The sequence below is a fragment of the Lampris incognitus genome, chromosome 17 (genome assembly GCF_029633865.1).
Source record: "Lampris incognitus isolate fLamInc1 chromosome 17, fLamInc1.hap2, whole genome shotgun sequence".
Lineage (NCBI taxonomy): Eukaryota > Metazoa > Chordata > Actinopteri > Lampriformes > Lampridae > Lampris > Lampris incognitus.
Window position 1 is genome coordinate 36,716,600 of NC_079227.1, and position 18,953 is coordinate 36,735,552.

At 48.5% G+C, this 18,953-nt stretch overlaps 1 protein-coding gene across 1 annotated transcript in view; it reads right to left on the bottom strand.

Moving 5' to 3' along the window:
• Positions 1–18,953, bottom strand: part of nrg3b (neuregulin 3b) — a 143,262-nt gene that overhangs the window by 18,841 nt on the left and 105,468 nt on the right. The window contains exons 5-6 of the mRNA XM_056296774.1: positions 16,344–16,470; positions 4,852–4,961 (exon numbers count right to left, since the gene is read on the bottom strand). Coding sequence (XP_056152749.1) covers positions 4,852–4,961; positions 16,344–16,470 — 237 coding nt within the window. The remainder of the gene's footprint in view (positions 1–4,851; positions 4,962–16,343; positions 16,471–18,953) is intronic.

Below are 18,953 nucleotides of genomic sequence, written 5' to 3' on the forward strand. Positions count from 1 at the left end.
GAGAGCGTTCTAACATCCACCGCCACAGCTCGATGCTCTGCCCCCTCTCCCTCCAACGAGGGAACTGCTAAACCACTGATTTCCTGTCAGCTGCTTTCCATGGAGGACCTGCATGCCACCGGGGTGGCGAGTCGGGCTGCTGAACTCCCTACCATGGCAAGAACTTACTGCTGAAAACGTCCCTCTGTGAGACAGAACCCACCAACTGAGAGCAAGACCACCCTTCCACTTGAGCAGCATTTTCCCCTCCAGCTGCCAACCTACTCAACCACACACACCAACACTGCCTCTGGACTCCCTCCACCTCGCTGACTCCATCATCTGCATTATTAACCCGCCTTGTCGAGCAAATCGCCAGCAAAGGAGTGCACTACTTATGCTATGCCTATGTATAGTATCTATGCTATGCTAATTTAGATGAGATAAGATAAGACAAGATAAACTTTATTAATCCCAGTGGGGAAATTCATCTTCTGTATTTAACACATCCTACTGTATAGGAGCGGTGGGTACCTGCAGCGCCCGGGGACCAACTCCAGTTCTTCTTTCCATTGCCTTGCTCAGGGGCACAGGCAGGAGTATTAACCCTAACATGCATGTCTTTTTGATGGTGGGAGCAAACCGGAGCACCCGGAGGAAACCCACGCAGACTCGGGGAGAACATGCAAACACCACACAGACAGGATCTGGGACGGCTTGGGGTTCGAACCCAGGACCTTCTTGCTGTGTGGCAACATTGCTAACCGCTGGGCCACTGTGCTGCCTCAGAGACTTGGTCCACTACCTTGGTAATGCCAGGAAATTATCTTGCTCTGTATAATGGCAGGCCATTTTATCATTTGTGCATTTTAAGGCACTAGTCGCTAAAAATTAGACGCCAGTACTTATTTTTTAAACACTAGTTCCTCTTCTGACTGTCTTTGTATTTGTGACGCACATAGCAAACAAACTACACATTTCAAAAAGCAGGCCAATAACTGTCCATCCGGTTTGCTGCTAAGCAGACCAACAGAATGAATGGTTTTCTATGGGACCGGATAACTTCTGGTTAACAAGATCTCTCATTTCTCGCTCCTTAAATGGAGCTTCCTTGACTCATTCCCTGATCAAGCAAGTACAACACATTTTACACGATATTCAAATAATATAAATATTCAGGTTAAACACTTTAGAGCAGCGATGGGCAACATGATCCAGAAAGGGCCGGTGTGGGTGCAGGTCCCAACCAAGCAGGTACACACCTGAGTCTACAAATCAAGGTCCTTAGCAAAGACTATTGGGTTGACTGATAGAATCAGGTGTGTATCTGCTTGGTTGGGACAAAGATCTGCACCCACACCGGCCCTTTCTGGACCTTGTTGCCCACCCCTGCTTTAGAGCATGCCCAGTTGGAGGTTGATTTCTCATCTAACCCATCCTAGTTGTGTAGCTAGGAGCAGTGGTCAGCTGCCGTCCAGTTGGTCTCGCCATGCCTCGGTCAGGGGCACAGACACGAGTATGAACCCTAACATGCATGTCTTTTTGATGGTGGGGGAAACCGAAGCACCCGGAGAAAACCCACCGCAGACACAGGGAAAACATGCAAACACCACACAGAGGATGACCCCCAAGGTCGGACAACCTCGGGGTTCGAACCCAGGACCTTCTTGCTGTGAGGCGACAGTCCTAACCACTGCGCCACCGTGCTGCCCTTGGGGTTGGGGGATGGTGCACAAACATGCTGTTAACAGCATTTCTATGATTGACATTTGAATCCACCAATGATGAGTCCCCAGTAGACTGCACATTGCATTCTCGCCTTCACCAGTCTCTGACCAAATGCGCCCAAATTACTCACTGGGGTCCAGTACGACATGAAACCCCTTCCTCTAGTGTCCAATCTCTTTGGTATTCTATGTGTATGTAACATTGCACTCTATTTTGTCATCTCTACCCTGCAAGGCCTCCGTCTATGTATGCGTGTCTAGCAAGCCCCCCTAAACCCCAAAACTCTTCTTCTGTCAGCCAATCAGGATGGAGCAGCCCCATGCAGCACATAAGGCCCCACATCACTATGCCCAAAAATGTTCAGTCCTGTGCTTACCGCCTACTCCACCCACCTTAACTTGACTTTACCTCACTGTTACCCTCGTCTCTGTTTAGCTAAGTCCTGCTGGTGACGGCCCTCCTGCTGTCTGCTGATGTCTGCTTGCTTTCTGATGTCTTCTCTGCAGGTGACTTGTTATTGGAGCTTTAGGGCTGGCGTGATTGAACCCCCCCCCTCCCCCCCCAAAAAAACAAAAACAAACAAACTACATTACGCCCTCGAAACATGCGGAGGCTCTCCAAGCGTACGGTTTTGTTTGGCACAGCTCCCTGCTTTGTTTCTTTGCATCCCCCCTATATGACGTCCACACACATCAGGCCTCACATACCTCCAGCCGCTCATGCCTCTGACTCTCCAGACCCAACACTTTCCAAAGGATATCTGCTATTTAAGATCTCATTATTTTCCTTATTCCTTTGTGGGTCTCCAGTTTCTTATTTTTTTTGGATTTTATTCGCCCATTTTTGTTCGCCACAATTGTACTTGGCCAATTACCCCACTCTCCCGAGCCGTCCTGGTCGCCGCTCCACCCCCCTCTGCTGATCCGGGGAGGGCTGCAGACTACCACGTGCCTCCTCCCATACATGTGGAGTCACCAGCCGCTGCTTTTCCCCTGACAGTGAGGAGTTTCGCCAGGGGGACGTAGCGCGTGGGAGGATCACGCTATTCCCCAAAGTTTCCCCCCCGTGAACAGGCACCCCGACCGACCAGAGGAGGCGCTAGTGCGGCGACCAGGACACATACCCACATCCGGCTTCCCACCCACAGACACGTCCAATTGTGTCTGTGGGTGGGATTCGAACCGGTGATCCCCATGTTGGAAAGGGCAACGGAATAGACCGCTACACTACCCGGACGCCCCTCAGCGTCTCCATTTTCTAGTAGCCTCACAAGCTAGGTTGTGACACGCAACACTGTCCCAGAGCACCGCTTGGCTCTCAGCAGCCCGATCCTACAGCTGCACATGTGCCAAAAGTCCTTCTGCATGAATGCACGCGCAGCATCCCGATGCTGAAGACGTGAATATTGTCGCGCGGACAAATGTGCAAGTATGTTAACGCTATGTATGTTCATCTCCGCCGCAGTCTACGTATATGTGCTGCCTTACATTGGATGTGAGATGCCCTCCTCCGGGTGCACGTCTGCGCTTTGAGTCTGCACAGCACTGCTTCTGGGTCTGCCTCAGCATCAAAGATACTCAAACCTGAGACGTTCATTGTACTTGGCAAACATTGGCCCAGTTCTGAAAACGACAGGGCCAGGACTATGTTTTTCACTCATTAAATTTAATTGAGTTCTCCATGGTGGTTGAGCGAGGGTGAGAGACCTTGGAGAAACTGGGTAAAAAAAAAAAAAAAAATCTATATCCTTACCTCCTTACCCGTCTGGGGGAGGTGAAATGGCAGCAATGTCAGCCACAAACTCCCTGCTGAAAATGGCTAAACTCAAGAGCTATGATCCATAATGCAATCTGTTTTAACCACCTTGTAATCTTATTGATCTTTTTTCCCTTTCCATACGTGACGCTGTTGCTAATACTGATAACACGACGTGATAGGCGTGTGGAAAAAGGAAAAATCATAAGGAAAACCAACATTTCAAGTGACTGCCGCCATGTAATGAGAGATTAAAATGATAATTAGACTCTTAGACAATAAGCGTTGCAGTTCCTCCGACTGCTTCATAGCAGTAAAGTGAAATGGGCTGTAACTAAGGCTGGCTGAACATTAAAGCCCGCATATTAAAACTCCCCCCTTATCACGGAGTCTTCATCTAAACAAAATGACTTTCTCACCACCCCGGCACTCCACACACACAACCATTTTACACTCCTTCTGAGTGTACATTCAAATATATAGATATATATGAATTATTTTTTTGGGGGGGGGGTATTTTACCCCCCTTTTCTCCCCAATTATACTTGGTCAATTATCCCACTACAGACACAATTGGCCGTGTCTGTGGGTGGGAAGCCAGATGTGGGTGTGTGTCCTGGTCGCTGCACTAGCGCCTCCTCTTAGTCGGTCGGGGCGCCTGTTCAGGAGGGAGGGGGAACTGGGGGGAATAGCGTGATCCTCCCACGCGCTACGTCCTCCTGGTGAAACTCCTCACTGTCAGGTGAAAGGAAGCAGCTGGTGACTCCACATGTATGGGAGGAGCCGTCCCGGTCTCTGCTCCACCCCCTCTGCCAATCCGGAGGGGGCTGCAGACTACCACATGCCTCCTCCCATACATGTGGAGTTGCCAGCTGCTTCTTTTCACCTGACAGTGAGGAGTTTCACCAGGGGGACGTAGCGCGTGGGAGGATCACGCTATTCCCCCCGCGAACAGGTGCCCCAACCGACCAGAAGAGGCGCTAGTTCAGCAACCAGGACACATACATAGACCGCCACACCACCCGGAAGCCATAAAATACATGTTTTGATCAAGTTATTTCATCCTTCAGTTTATCCTGGAGAAATCTGATTTTCAATAATATTTTCGTAGCATCGACAGAAACGACGAAGCAAAAACCTTTGTCAACACTGTGGCGCTAGTGCGCATGTGGACAAAATGGCTTTTTGTGTCGCTAGATTCATATGTACAAGTTAACAACTGTAAATGTGATTGACCATTGATCTCTAGCAGACAACATCAATATTTAAGGTCTACATGCTCTGTCATCCTGGGGGCATGGCTTGGCGGCCTGTTCATGGTGGAACTGGGCTGAGAAAGAAGCCCATAAAAGCCGACTTGGGAGGAAAAAAAAGGTATCAGAAATTCACCTGAAGCGTTCCCCTTTAGAAAGAGCTCTGCCGAGAAGAGGTGTGGCCGCTATCGCCGTGCCCGGAGCCACACTGCCAACCTCGACAGAGGATCCGTGAGGACTGCAGCTCTGCAGAAGGGTCAGAGGGACAGTCTGTGAGTCACATCCAACAGACACGACAAAAATGTAACGCCGAACAATGAGAGAAATCAATACAAACAAACACGACACACGAAAATCCATATCACAGATGGTTGAATGGGTTCATCTGGACACAACCTTTATGGAGAGAAACGTTTCATAGCTCACCTAAGTGACCTCTTCAGTCTCAACGGACTGCAGGTACCCCACCCTTATAAACAACACGGTGGCATAACGATCCAAACCAACGACCGGTTTCATATGCAAATTACCGTGACCATTAACTAGCGTTACAGCGGCCATGTGTACTATTCACAGAGGACTGGAGAATAGTTGCAACCACAGCATTGTAAGATGGCAACAGATGTACCCCCCCCCCCGATTCAGGGATGGTCGTTCCCTCTTCACATAGATGGCCTCTTTGACCCCCTGTTCAAACCAGCGTTCCTCCCTATCAAGGATGTGCACATCCTCATCCCTGAAAGAGTGGCCGCTGGCCTGTAGGTGGTGTAGACTGTGGAGTCCTGGTCTGACGTGTTAGCTCTCCTGTGTTGTGTCATCCTCTTGGCCAGCGTCCGTTGGGTTTCCCCGATGTACAAGTCACGACAATCCTCCTGGTATGTAACACTAGAACGACCAAGACGGTCATTATGACCGTTGTTGGATTTTCAAATTTGATAATTTTGTGGGAAAAAAAAGATACAGATCTGCCGCTCCCTGAATTGTCCTAAAATTGAATATATTGGCATTAAAATGAGTTTTAGATCAATCGCAAACAAAAAGAAAAAGTTATGATAAGCTCTACCTAAAATGACCATGAGCGGTCAAAATGACCGTCTAGTAATTTGCACGTGATCGTGTGCGTCATGTCAGTATTTATGACGTGTGTTGGTGGCGTCATTTCCTTCGTGAAGTTCGTTAGACACACACTAGCGCCCTCCAGTGGAGAGAAATAGTCTACACTTGATGTGTGATTATGTCCAACATGTCTGGTTACAGACGCACCATGACTACCACCGAGGAGCTGCAGTATTTACAGGCATTGGACGGCGGCCATTTTAAATTGTTTGAAAAATAGTATTAAAGTTGTTAAAATGTTAATTTTGGTGTCAGCTAGTTTCATAACAGACACACTAACATATGTAATGCATTAATATCTCAACTGGGTATTTATCTTGACACAATATAGAGTTTAACAACCGCGGCGGTCAAAATGACCACCCACGGTCGTTCTAGTAGTTTTTTAGGTTCCGGTCGTTGGTCCAGCGTCCTGATGACTCCTAGTTTGTGCTCCAGTGGATGATGAGAGTCAAACCTTCAGTGCTGATCAGTATGTGCTGGTTTATGGTGAACGTCAGCAATCAAATGTCCCCCATCACCAGTTGGAATTTCACAGTGTAAGAAGGCCAACCTGTCATTTTTCACACCCTCCCTGGTGAACTGGATGCGGTGTCCACAGAGTTAATGTGGTCGGTGAAATGTGGTACCTCCTGAGATTTAATTTTAACCCAGGCGTCGTCCACAAATCTGAACTGAGAGAGGGGGGCCTAACAGTACATCTGTCACCATCTTACAATGCTGTGATTACACCATTCCCCAATCCTCTGTGAATAGTACACATGGCCACTGTAACTCTAGTTAATGGTCACGGTAATTTGCATATGAAATTTGCATATGAAACTGATCATTGATTTGGGTCATTATGTCACTGTATTGTTTATAAGGGTGGGGATACCTGCAGTCACTGTATTGTTTATAAGGGTGGGGGTACCTGCTGTATTGTTTATAAGGGTGGGGGTACCTGCTGTATTGTTTATAAGGGTGGGGACACCTGCAGTCACTGTATTGTTTATAAGGGTGGGGACACATACAGTCACTGTATTGTTTATAAGGGTGGGGGTACCTGCTGTATTGTTTGTAAGGGTGGGGTACCTGCAGTCAGGTGAGACTGAAGAGGTCACTTAGGTGATGATCAACATAGTATCTGTCAATAAGCGATGTGTCCAGATGAACTGATTCACCTTTCTGTGATCTCCGGACCTGGATTACTGAGCACGCATAAAGATAAACAGTCCATATGTAACCTCAGCCTTTCAAGAACAAGAGTAGGCTGGACGTGACATGAGAGTGTGCGTATATTGTGTGGCACTCATGTCACTGGTCACATGACTTGTTTGAGACATACAGCCATGCTTTCTAATGACTAGATGGAGTAGCTAATAAATGAGTAATATGATACGTATTACCTTTTACAACACACTTCTTATTGTTTTGAATTTTTTTTCTCCCCAATTGTATCCGTGCAATCACCCCACTCTTCCGATCCCTCCCGGTCTCTGCTCCACCCCCCTCTGCTGATCCGGGGAGGGCTGCAGACTACCACAATGCCTCCTCCCATACATGTGGAGTCACCAGCCGCTTCGTTTCACCTGACAGTGAGGAGTTTCACCAGGGGGACGTAGCGCGTGGGAGGATCACGCTATTCCCCCCCAGTTCCCCCTCCCCCCTGAACAGGCGCCCCAACCGACCGACCAGGGGAGGCGCTAGTGCAGCGACCAGATACCCACATCCCGCCTCCCAACCGCAGACACGGCCAATTGTGTCTGTAGGGATGCCCGACCAAGCTGGAGGCAACACGGGGATTCGAACCGGCGATCCCCATGTTGGTAGGCAGCGGACTAGACTGCTACGCTACCCGGACGCCCCCTACAACACACTTCTTAGCAAATGGCTTACAGATATTAATTTCATACAACTTTTAGATACTTGTTGATTATTACATTATAAGAAAACAGAAGAAATCCTCCATTAAATTACAATCTGGAACATTCCAAAGCTGAAGGTTGCGCTCAGGCATAAGGTCTTAAATGGGCAAATCTTTGGTCTAGAATAGTCTAGATCGGTAAGTTTGCTGTACCCTCACAGGGTACCAATAGAAACTATCAAATCTGCGGTGACGGCCCCTGGGAAACAGGGCACAAGCGAAGAAGAAGAAGAAGAAGAAGAAGAAGAAGAAGAAGAAGAAGAAGTAGTAGTGGTAGTCATCGTCTAGTTTGGTAAGTACTATCAAAGTATGTGCTCCTCAAATGTAGGAGGTTAAGTTTAGACTAAAGAAAAGGGAGGAAGGCAGGAGGCACAACACTGACACGTGTTAAAAATACAGAACTGAAGTAGGAGACTATTTTGATATTTTGGACCGAGCGCGGCCATGACAGCACAGGGTCCAAACTCAGCATGCTGTCATCTCTCTTAGTGAAGGCTTCCCTTTGCCTGTGTCGAGACGTGGCTTGGCAGCCGGGGTCCTCAGCCGGGCCCGAGATGTTCCCCTTCAGACACGCGCCAGTCCTCTAAGTAGACAGCTCGTCTTTAGTTACACTTTCTATTTAAAAACCGCAGATTACCGGACGACGCTTTGGGAACCACAGTTTCCGTTCACAGCCCTCCAATTGCACTCAGCAACGAACGACCCCCCCCACCCCACCCCCACCCACCCCCACACACACAAGATTACATTAATGGCTTCCTTAGGACTTTTCAGCGCGCAAATCTTTCCCATTTCCCCTATCGAAATTAACCCTGTTATCTGACAACGGGGCCCCGGATGTGGCGCCCCTGCAGAGCGACCGCGACTGTCCCCCGAAACCCCCACGCGGAATCCCGAGTCACCGGATAATGCCGTTATTCCAGTTACACCATTTCCTGTGCCACCCTTTCTCTCCGTCCGATTGGGCGTCATTAAAGCAACTGGATGTGACTTAGAGCTGGTTCAGGGCTCCCACGCCTGATAAGCCTCTTTCTCCCTCCTCCATGCTCGCCTCTCACAGGGAGGCCGCTCCCGCTCCCCAACACCGGTGCGGGGAAATAGGATCATCGTGGCCACCCTCTCATAAACCCGTCTGAGGGGGAACACCTCACCTCCTTCAGCAATTAAAAAGCACAACGGAGGTACCTGTAGCACAGCAGTCGTGTTGGGAAATGAAGAGAATTAGCTTGTGGGGGGGGGGGGGGACACAACAGACCTTGTGCAGCTCATTTCACTATTTCTTGCCATTTGTCTCATTTTATGGCATTTGTAAAGAGTGTTTGGTATAAAATAATTGAAAGGAGAAAGAGGAGGGAAAATGTACGCCAAGAACTGGCCCCAATCAGATAAAGCGATGCTAGCACTTAAAACGAGTGTGATAAAGTGCATCCTAATGTAACAGCACTCGGATGGATACTGCAGTTTACACCGTCTTGCCTATTATTCCTCCTTAGTGCATTACCAGAGGGATCTTTATTTGCAATAAAAGATAAATGATATTTAAGATAAACGATAAAAAAAAAATATTTAAGACAAAGCCTGTAATGGGTTCTGCGAAGAAAATGGTCATTAAAGCAGAAATGAAAGGGAGGCACAGTAAGTAAGCAGAACTTATGGCTTATTAAGTTGTATTTTTGGCTGGACCGGCCCACAAACGAGAATGTCTTTGACTACCCCGGGGCTCGAACCCAGGACCTTCTTGCCGTGAGGCGACCGCGCTAACCACTGTGCCACCCTTTTCCTAACGTACAAATGCAAACCCCACCCCCCCAAAAAAAACCCAAACTTTATTTAAAATTGGGGGGTCGAGCTGTGTAGAAGGTGCATTTTTAATAATAAAGGGAGTAAACACTCTATCCCAAACCTGCTACACACGCCTTACAAACAAACGACGACGTCATACCGTTACTGACTAACTGACTGGAGGACTGTAGTGACTGGGGCTGATGTCGTCACTTGGGACGTGCGGGGGTGGGGGACTCATTACGCTGTTGTCTGTTCTGGTCCATTCTGGCCGGTGTGAATATAAGAGCGCTCCCGGGGTCGTGCGGTGTATGGGGCACGGGAGGTGGATTAGAAAGAGATCTCTGCCTCTCGACTCGTTCTTCCACGCCGGCTCGCCACATCACTGTTCGTTTTAGTTGGCGCCCCCCTACTTCAAACCTCTTCCCGCATGCCTGCTGACCATGCACAGTCCAGTCATATACTAGCTCTTTTTCTCACTTCTTCTCCCAAATTGTATCTGGCCAATTACCCCACTCTCCCGAGCTGTCCCGGTCTCTGCTCCACCCCCTCCGCAGACTACCACATGCCTCCTCCCATACATGTGGAATCACCAGCCGCTTCTTCTCACCTGACAGTGAGGAGTTTCACCAGGGGGACGTAGCGCGTGAGAGGATCACACTATTCCCCCGTGTTCCCCCCTCCAAACAGGCGCCCCGACCGACCAGAGAAGGCGCTAGTGCAGCGACCAGGACACATACCCACATCTGATTTGCCACCCGCAGACACGGCCAATTGTGGCTGTAGGGGCGCCCAACCAAGCCGGAGATAACACGGGGATTTGATCAGGCGATCCCGTGTTGGTAGGCAACGGAAGAGACCGCCACGCCACCCGGACGCCCACATATACTAGGTCTTGATCTAGTCTTGTTTCATGCATACGCAGAGGTCCTACTGCATTAAAGACAGAGCCAGTAGACAGAACGCACGCACAGAAATAAACACACATATATGTTAATGTGGATAGAATATATATGTGATTTGTTGGTGAGTCACAATAAGTTGTGTGTATACTGACTGTGTCATGAGCAAATGCACAAATGACCAGAGCATAAAATCAGAACCCCCCCCCCCCTCAAAAAAAAAATCAGGAATAATCATCGAGGGCAAGTTGACAGAGACGCCTGTGTTTGAGCACCCTCCTTGGGGGCACTGAGGCCGCTGTGTGAGGGGATGCTGTGTAGCTGGATGGCAGTTGACAAGCACGAGCGCTTGCTGCACTCTTGGGTGGAGCCAGTCGAGTAAAGCCAGAGGCTAAAGAAGCTGTGTAGCTGCGTTACATCATTACCGAGAGGTCCAAGATGGAGCTCAAATCGGAGCTCGCCGTGTCAGGATCAGTCCTTCTCTTTTTTTGTGTGAAGACTATTCTGTTGGACCTACTGCACATCCCTGCCTTGATTTTGCCTCTCCAGCACACAGCACATACCGGAACAATGTGCTATAGATTTGATGCGGAGTAGTCAGATGGACGGATTTACGGACGTAAGCTTCCTTAAGAACGGCCGTTTAATCATGGTAGAGGGCTATTGTGTCTGTAATCTCAAGACGACCCGCAAACATGACATCACACACACCGTGACCACATCATCTCGGAGAAAAGCAATGGGATTTAACTGCCGCGGCAAGCGGTGCAGTCAAGAAACGCGCCCTTATCTTTATAAGCACCGCATTACACCACCTGGAGTTAACAGAACAGCAAGTCACTATCTTTTTCTCTCACCCAGTCTTTCAGTCCTTACTTTCTGGGATGCCGCCAGCGTAATTGCAGAGTACAGTGTTTATCGTGGTAGCGATGTCTCTATGAAACATATCCAGCTGGATTAACCGATGGGCCCTTGACTCCTGACCAAGGGAGAGAAACCATCTGTCTCCAGGAACTTCACATTCTCCATGACAGTGTAGGGATGTTAAACCTACAATCTGCAGTTGTTGCACACCCTGGCTCTCCATCCGCTCCTGCCGATGTTTCAGTCAGACTCCATAAAAACCGGTTGCTTTATTATGCGAGAACGAGATAACCAGCCTTTTCTCCCCAATTTTACTTGGACAATTACACCACTTTTCCGAGCGGCTCCACCCCCTCCGCCGATCCGGGGAGGGCTGCAGACTACCATATACCTCCTCCCATACAGGTGGAGTCGCCAGCCGCTTCTGTTCACCTGACAGTGAGGAGTTTCGCCAGGGGGACGTAGCGCGTGAGAGGATCACGCTATTCCCCCTACTTCTCCCTCCGCCCTGAACAGGCGCCCCGACCAACCAGAGGAGGCGCTAGTGCAGCGACCAGGACACATACCCACATCCAGCTTCCCACCTGCAGACACGGCCAATTGTGTTTGTAAGGACGCCCGAGCAAGCCGGAGGTAACACGGGAATTCGGACCGGGGATCCCCGTGTTGGTCGGCAACGGAATAGACCGATACGCTACCTGGATGCCTAATCTATCTATCTATCTCATTTCTTAAAATTTACTAAAAACTGGGATCAACTTCCCTGATACCGTTGCATTCATTCATTCATCTTCAGCAGCGGTGGCAGCAAGCTAAGTAGGGCACTCCAGACGTCCCTCTCCCCAGCAACGCCCTCCAGCTCCTCCTGGGGGATCCCATGGCGTTCCCAGGCCAGATTGGAGATGTAGTCCCTTCAGCGAGTTCTGGGTCTACCCCGGGGTCTCCTCCCAGTCATACGTGCCCGGGAAACCTCCAAAGGAAGGTGCCCAGGAGGCATCCTGATTAGATGCCCGAACCACCTCAACTGGCTCCTTTCGACGCAAAAGAGCAGCGGCTCTACTCCGAGTTCCCTCCGGATGTCCGAGCTCCTCACTCTATCTCCAAGGCTCAGCCCAGACACCCTACGGAGGAAACTCATTTCAGCCGCTTGTATCTGCGATCTCACCCTTTCGGTCACTACCCAAAGCTCATGACCATAGGTGAGGGTTGGAACGAAGATTGACTGGTAAATTGAGCGCTTTGGCTTCCGGCTCAGCTCCCTCTTCACCACAACGGTCTGGTACAACGTCCGCACTACTGCTGATGCTGCACCAATCCGCCTGTCAATCTCCCGCTCCATCCTTCCCTCACTCATGAAAGAGGCCCCGAGATACTGGAATTCCTACACTTGAGGCAACACCTCCATTTTGCGGTAGAGAACCATGGCCTCAGACTTGGAGGTGCTGACTCTCATCCCAGCCATTTCACACTCAGCTGCAAACCGCCCCAGTGTGCCGCTGGAGGTCGTGTTCTGATGAAGCCAACAAAACCGCATCATCTGCGAAGGGCAGAGATGCAATTATGAGGTTCCCAAAACGGACACACTCCTCACTTTGGCTGTGCCTTGAGATCCTGTCCATGAATATCACAAACAGAATCGGAGGCAAGGGACAACCTTGGCGGAGTCCAACACCCACCGGAAACATGTTTGACTTGGTGCCGAGAATGCGGACTCAGCTCTCACTTTGGTATCCAAGGACTGGATGGCTTGTAGCAACTGCCCCGGTACCCCATACTGCCGCAGGACCCCCCACAGAGTGCCCCGGGGTACACGGTTGTACGCCTTCTCCAAGTACACGTTTCCATTTTGTTTGTTTTTTGATACCGTTTCTATTTTGGATATTATTACTCCACACTGTAAAGTGTTTTCACAGCTTGACACCGCACGTCATGTTCATGGTATTTGTGTTCATTATACAGCACTGCGGAAAACAGGGGAATGCAAAATACAAATATACAAACAAAAAGTATGTGTGTAAACGCCTGTTGCGCGTGTCTACTGTCTCTTTGCATGCATCCTTTTCAAATCTTTCTCTTGCCGTCTGCCTCACCTCACAGTCTACGTTCTGCCCACATGCTGCTGGACTTGCTCATGACCCATGAAGATGTTGGGTTAAAACAGGCTTTCTGACATCGAGGCTTCCCACAACAGTTTGGGAGTCACTCACAAAGGTTAAGATTCAATTTCAAAAGCTGTCAAGCTAGTGGGCAATTTTCACTATTCATGTGGCCTCTGTCTGCATTTCCTCCTCGACAACGGAGACGAACAGACCTGAGGTAAATGAGCTCGATAATCCTCTGTTTTGCAGCAGCCATGAGAAAGTTGCACAAATTGGCAATGAAAGAAGCCATGCACAGCACTTTTCTTTCCAAGAGTTGCCACTTTCCAATCCACTGTGCGTCGACACTTTATTAAATTCAAGGTAAAAATGGGTTTGATGACAGTTGTAAAAGGCCACCTCCAGTGAGCATGCCCTGTGTTGTTGTTCCATAGGCTCTCCCTGCTGTAGGTGAGAGCAATGTGCCGGCTGTCCATTACCAATATCAGGTCTGCATTACACAGATTTCTGTGAGAATAATAACACAAAACATTTACCGAATCAATTCTCAAAACTCTGATTTTGATTTCACTAATTCTCATCTCGTTCAGTGCCCCCCCCCCTTATTCAAATGGAAACTGTACGTGTTACTGTAAAAAAGGGAAAAATAATACTTTTAGCTAACACTGATTTTTTTGTGTGGGTGCTACTTTTACATGGAAGAGTCAGCAGGCCCCCTGCCCCCCTCGGACCAATCAACTGCCCTCAGCCCCACACTAAACAGACTAACTTTATTTTTTGAGACCAGTTTTTATATACAGCACCCTCCATGGAAGAGAAGGCTAGAAGCCAAGATCAAAGCAGCACGGAGAGATGTTAGCCAGTTAACAGAAGGGCAGAGAGGTGTGAAAGACGAGCCCTTGTCGAAAAAGTACAGCAAGATTTTCATAAGTGAGGCCCTGGAAACTACCAGAAAAGGCTCAGAGCTCTGGCCACCAGGCTGAAGAGATACACTAGATAAGTAGAAGCCAAAAGAGTAAATGGGCTGTTGCTCAAAGAACCATCCAAGTGTACTCCCAGCTGCAGAGTAATAAGGGAAAAACATCAGACCCACCCAGACCAGAGACTGAGCGATACTGGAAGGATATAGGGAAAAGGAGGCATCACACCACACCCAATACCCAGTGGCTGGCGGGCCTAAGAGCAGACCACAGCAATATCCCAGAACAAGACCCAGTTATTATCACAGTGACCAACATCCAAGAATGAGTCTCAAACATGAAGAGTTGGACTGCACCAGGCCCTGACAGAAGTCTTGCCTACTGGCTGAAGAAGCTAATGGCACTCCATGAATGCCTGGCGACACAGATGAACCAGCTGCTAACATCAGGGTCTCATCCTGACTGGCTAACACAGCGGAGCTCAATACTGATCATGAAGGATCCCCACATGGGTACAGCACCTTCAAACTACTGGGCCGATAACCTGCCTCTCCACAACATGGAAGATCCTGTCAAGCCTCATAGCAGCTAAGCTGAATGGGCACATGAGTCAATACATGAGCGAAACTCAAAGAGGAATCGGGAACAACACCAGAGGCTCAAAGCATCAGGTACTGGTTGATAGAGCAGTCTCCCAAGACTCTTAAGACCAGACAGACCAACCTGAGCACAGCCTGGATTGACGACAAGAAAGCCTACGATTCAATGTTAGTTATGTTAGTTCAATGTTATTCTAGTTACTGGAGTGCTTGGCACTATACAAAGCCAACAGGACACTAATAGCCTTCATCAAGAACTCAACGTGGCAGTGGAAAACAACACTAGAGGCCAACTCAAAGACAATCACACAGGTAACCATCAAATGTGGCATATTCCAAGGTGATGTACTAGCCCCACTGCTGTTCTGCATAGGCCTGAACCCTCAGTCAGATCATCACTAAGAGTGGATATGGATACAGGTTCATAAGTGGAGTTACCATCAGCCACCTCCTATATATGGATGACATCAAGTAGTATGCCAGGAATGAGCGAGACATTGGCTCGCTGATCCACCTCACCAGGATCTAAAGCAACAACATTGGGATGTCATTGAGACTGGATGAGTACGGCCAAATGGTGACATAAAGAGGAACTGTGGTGAGCACTGAAGAGACTGAATTACCAGATGGCAGGATAACAGACATACAGGACAGTTACAAGTACCTGGGCATTCCACAGGCAAATGGAAACCACGAGGAGGTAGCAAGGAGGTCAGCTACAGCCAAATACCTCTGGAGAGAGAGGCAGGTCGTGAGGAGCCAGCTCAATGGGGAGAATAAGATCCAAGCTGTCAACACATATGCCCAACCAATCACCAAATATCCAGCTGGAGTAATAAATTGACCAAAGGAGGAGATAAAGGCCACAGACATCCGGACACAGAAATTAAAGCTGGAGGAGCTTTGGATCTTGACGACTGAAAGCAGTAGTGTTTCACACAGAGGAATTACTTTGTTTTACATAAGCATTGCTTCTTGTAGCTAATATCTACATTCACTCTCTGATAGCTCGTGGATTTATTTTGAGGGGAATAGAGGCGAGAGAGAGAGCGAGAGAGAGAGAGAGCAATAGAGAGAGAGAGAGACGTAGTGGTGTTTTGGGAAAATAGCTGTTTGCAAGATATACAGCGATGAGGTAATATATCTCCATCTGTGTGCCTTAAATCATTTAGTCATGTTTCACGGGGAGTCTGACCCGGAGACAAACATTAATGGAATCATTATTTCGCGCTAATTTATCTTCTTGATGAGGCCTCTGTCCAGAAGAGTGCGGTCCTAGGAATATACACCCATGAGTATGAGTGTGTGCTTTTGTATATATATTTTTTCCCATACTTATTTTACTTTATATTTATTTTATCTTAATTTCTGGTTCTGAGGAGGGTTGGAGTTTATGTGACTGGAAATAATGAAATAATTCCATGACGGGCGAAGAGGCACCTTTTGAAGCTGCAGGCTGTATTGGGCCTTAGCTGTAGATTTGGACATGAGGCCAGAGACGTTCACGCTGCAGTCCCTCAAACTGCGGCTCTCCGAGAAGTGGGCCCGGAGCTTTTCCCTGTGTTTCCTGCGGATGGAGGAGGAGAAAGAGAGAGAGAGAGAGAGAGAGAGAGAGAGAGAGAGAGAGAGAGAGAGAGAGAGAGAGAGAGAGAGAGAGAGAGAGAGACATTCTTTAGTCTGAAAAAAAAATAAGTTAAAGGAATTTGGCCTTGCACTTGTAGTGAAAGAAAGACTTAGAATTGAAAAAGCAAACGGCCAACACATGGATGGAGAAGAAAAATATCTATCTATCTATCTATCTATCTATCTATCTATCTATCTATCTATCTATCTATCTGTCTATCTATCTATCTATCTATCTATCTATCTATCTATCTATCTATCTATCTATCTATCTATCTTTCTTGAGATGGCAACAAGTCCTGCAACCCATACGACCACATATAGGTCGTTTGTTCCTACCCTCTCATACGACCCACAGGAGCGTTTCCTAAATTAGCGCCCCCTACCGGCGGCAGGAGATATGTCACAGATACTTTTCACCTCTGTGCATTGTGGGTTTTCCATCACCGGTATCTGAACTGTTGGGTGTCAGAAGGCAGCCATAGAATCACTGCGTAAACTAAATGAGCAGACTTGAGGTATAGTTCATATTGTAGCGAATTCGGGGGACAACGCAACCACAGGAACTGCCGCGGCCAGGACGCGAACCCGTATCGCCCGCACCTCAGGAGGCATCGCTAACCGCTCGACTAAAGGGTCAGACCCGCGAGCCAGCGTGTCTTGTTATCCATGCACGTTACACTACCCCCCTCCTTCGGGAAGCGCTTAATCATATCAGCGCCTTCACGCCTCAGGGTGCATGCGCTTTCCGATGGCCTTACGGTCGCTTCATCCCACCTCTGACACCAATGTAGCGAATTCGGGGGACAACGCAACCACAGGAACTGCCGCGGCCGGGACGCGAACCCGTGTCGCCCGCACCGCAGGAGGCATCGCTAACCGCTCGACTAAAGGGTCAGACCCGTTAGCCAGTGGCAAGCGTGTCTTCTTATCCATGCTCGTTACAGTACACATTTAATCAAGGCGACGTGCTTATCCTGGGGGAAGATCCGCTCGGGAGGGGAAAGGGGGGGCGGAAACGCCGACGCTGTCGGAGAGCCTGGCTATTAAGGCGGGTGTCTGGGTGCTTGAGGAAGACACGCGTGGAATTCCCGAAGACTGATGAAGGACGGGGGACGCGCGTCTTTACGCCTACAGACGCTCGTCCGTGCGCGCGTGGTGACGCGGGTGCTGTCAGAACACAGAAGCCAGCCCGAGTCCGAGCAGCCGCGTGGCCACGATACTGGCGAGAAAAGCGAAGAAGAAGAAGAAGAGAAGTAAAAAGCCACCTTTTAGCTATGCTAATTTTAAATTAGGAGACCATTACTGAATTCGGGATTAAATTTTGATTGGATTAAGAATTAATTGATGCTCGAGACTTCGGGATGAAATGTTAATTCAACCATTAAATGTTCATTTTTAAATAATAGGTTGCTCCACCTTCTCGGCAGTCGAGGCTGTGAAGGGGATCCCAAGTTAGAGACCCGACAAGCTTCCCCAGCGCACGCCACCGGCAGGGGGCTAATCTGAACTGTTACACGCGGACGGTTTCTTCTTCTTCTTCTTCTTCTTCTTCTTCTTCTTCTTCTTCTTCTTCTTCTTCTTCTTCTTCTTCTTCTTCTTCTTCGTCTTCTTCTTCGTCTTCTTCTTCTTCTTCTTCTTCTTCTTCTTCCTTCTTCTTCCTTCTTCTTCATTCTTCTTCTTCTTCTTCTTCTTCTTCTTCTTCTTCTTCTTCTTCTTCTTCTTCTTCTTCGTCTTCTTCCTTCTTCTTCCTTCTTCTTCTTCTTCCTTCTTCTTCTTCTTAAAAGGGCACGCAACGCTGCCGGAAATACCGAACTCAGAAGCCGACCACGTTTAATTCCACCGCGTTACCAGCTCGTTGCTAAAACATCTTGAGCTTCACATTAAATCTACAAATAACCACACAGCTCGGCACAACTGATGGACGCCGTGGGGCATTTAATTAACTGTGTATTAATGGTCCTCACTGACTGCACACACACACATACACGTTGACAGCGAGGTGGACTAGCAGACGCCAGCGCTGACACTTCCTCCATAACCAAAAACTTTAAAATGCTGCTGGAGCAAATTAGCCTCTGATGCACGGCAGCGGTTTGAATTTCAACGTTATCACACGTCTGTTTTTCTCAAAAGCCTGTTGCGTAATGTGACCAGAGTTTACTTTAATGCAGCAGTCGAGGCTGTAAAGGTTTGGATGACCGGGATTTCACTCCTACCTAAAACGACCGCGGGCGGTCAAAATGACGGCCTGTTTTTAAACCCCGTGTTCTGCGAAGATACATATCCAATTGAGATGTTAATGCATTACACGTGTTAGTGTGTCTGTTATGAAACTAACTGACAACAAAATTAACATTTTAACAACTTTTAATACTATTTTTCGAACAATTTTAAATGTCCGCTGTCCAACACGTGTAAATACTG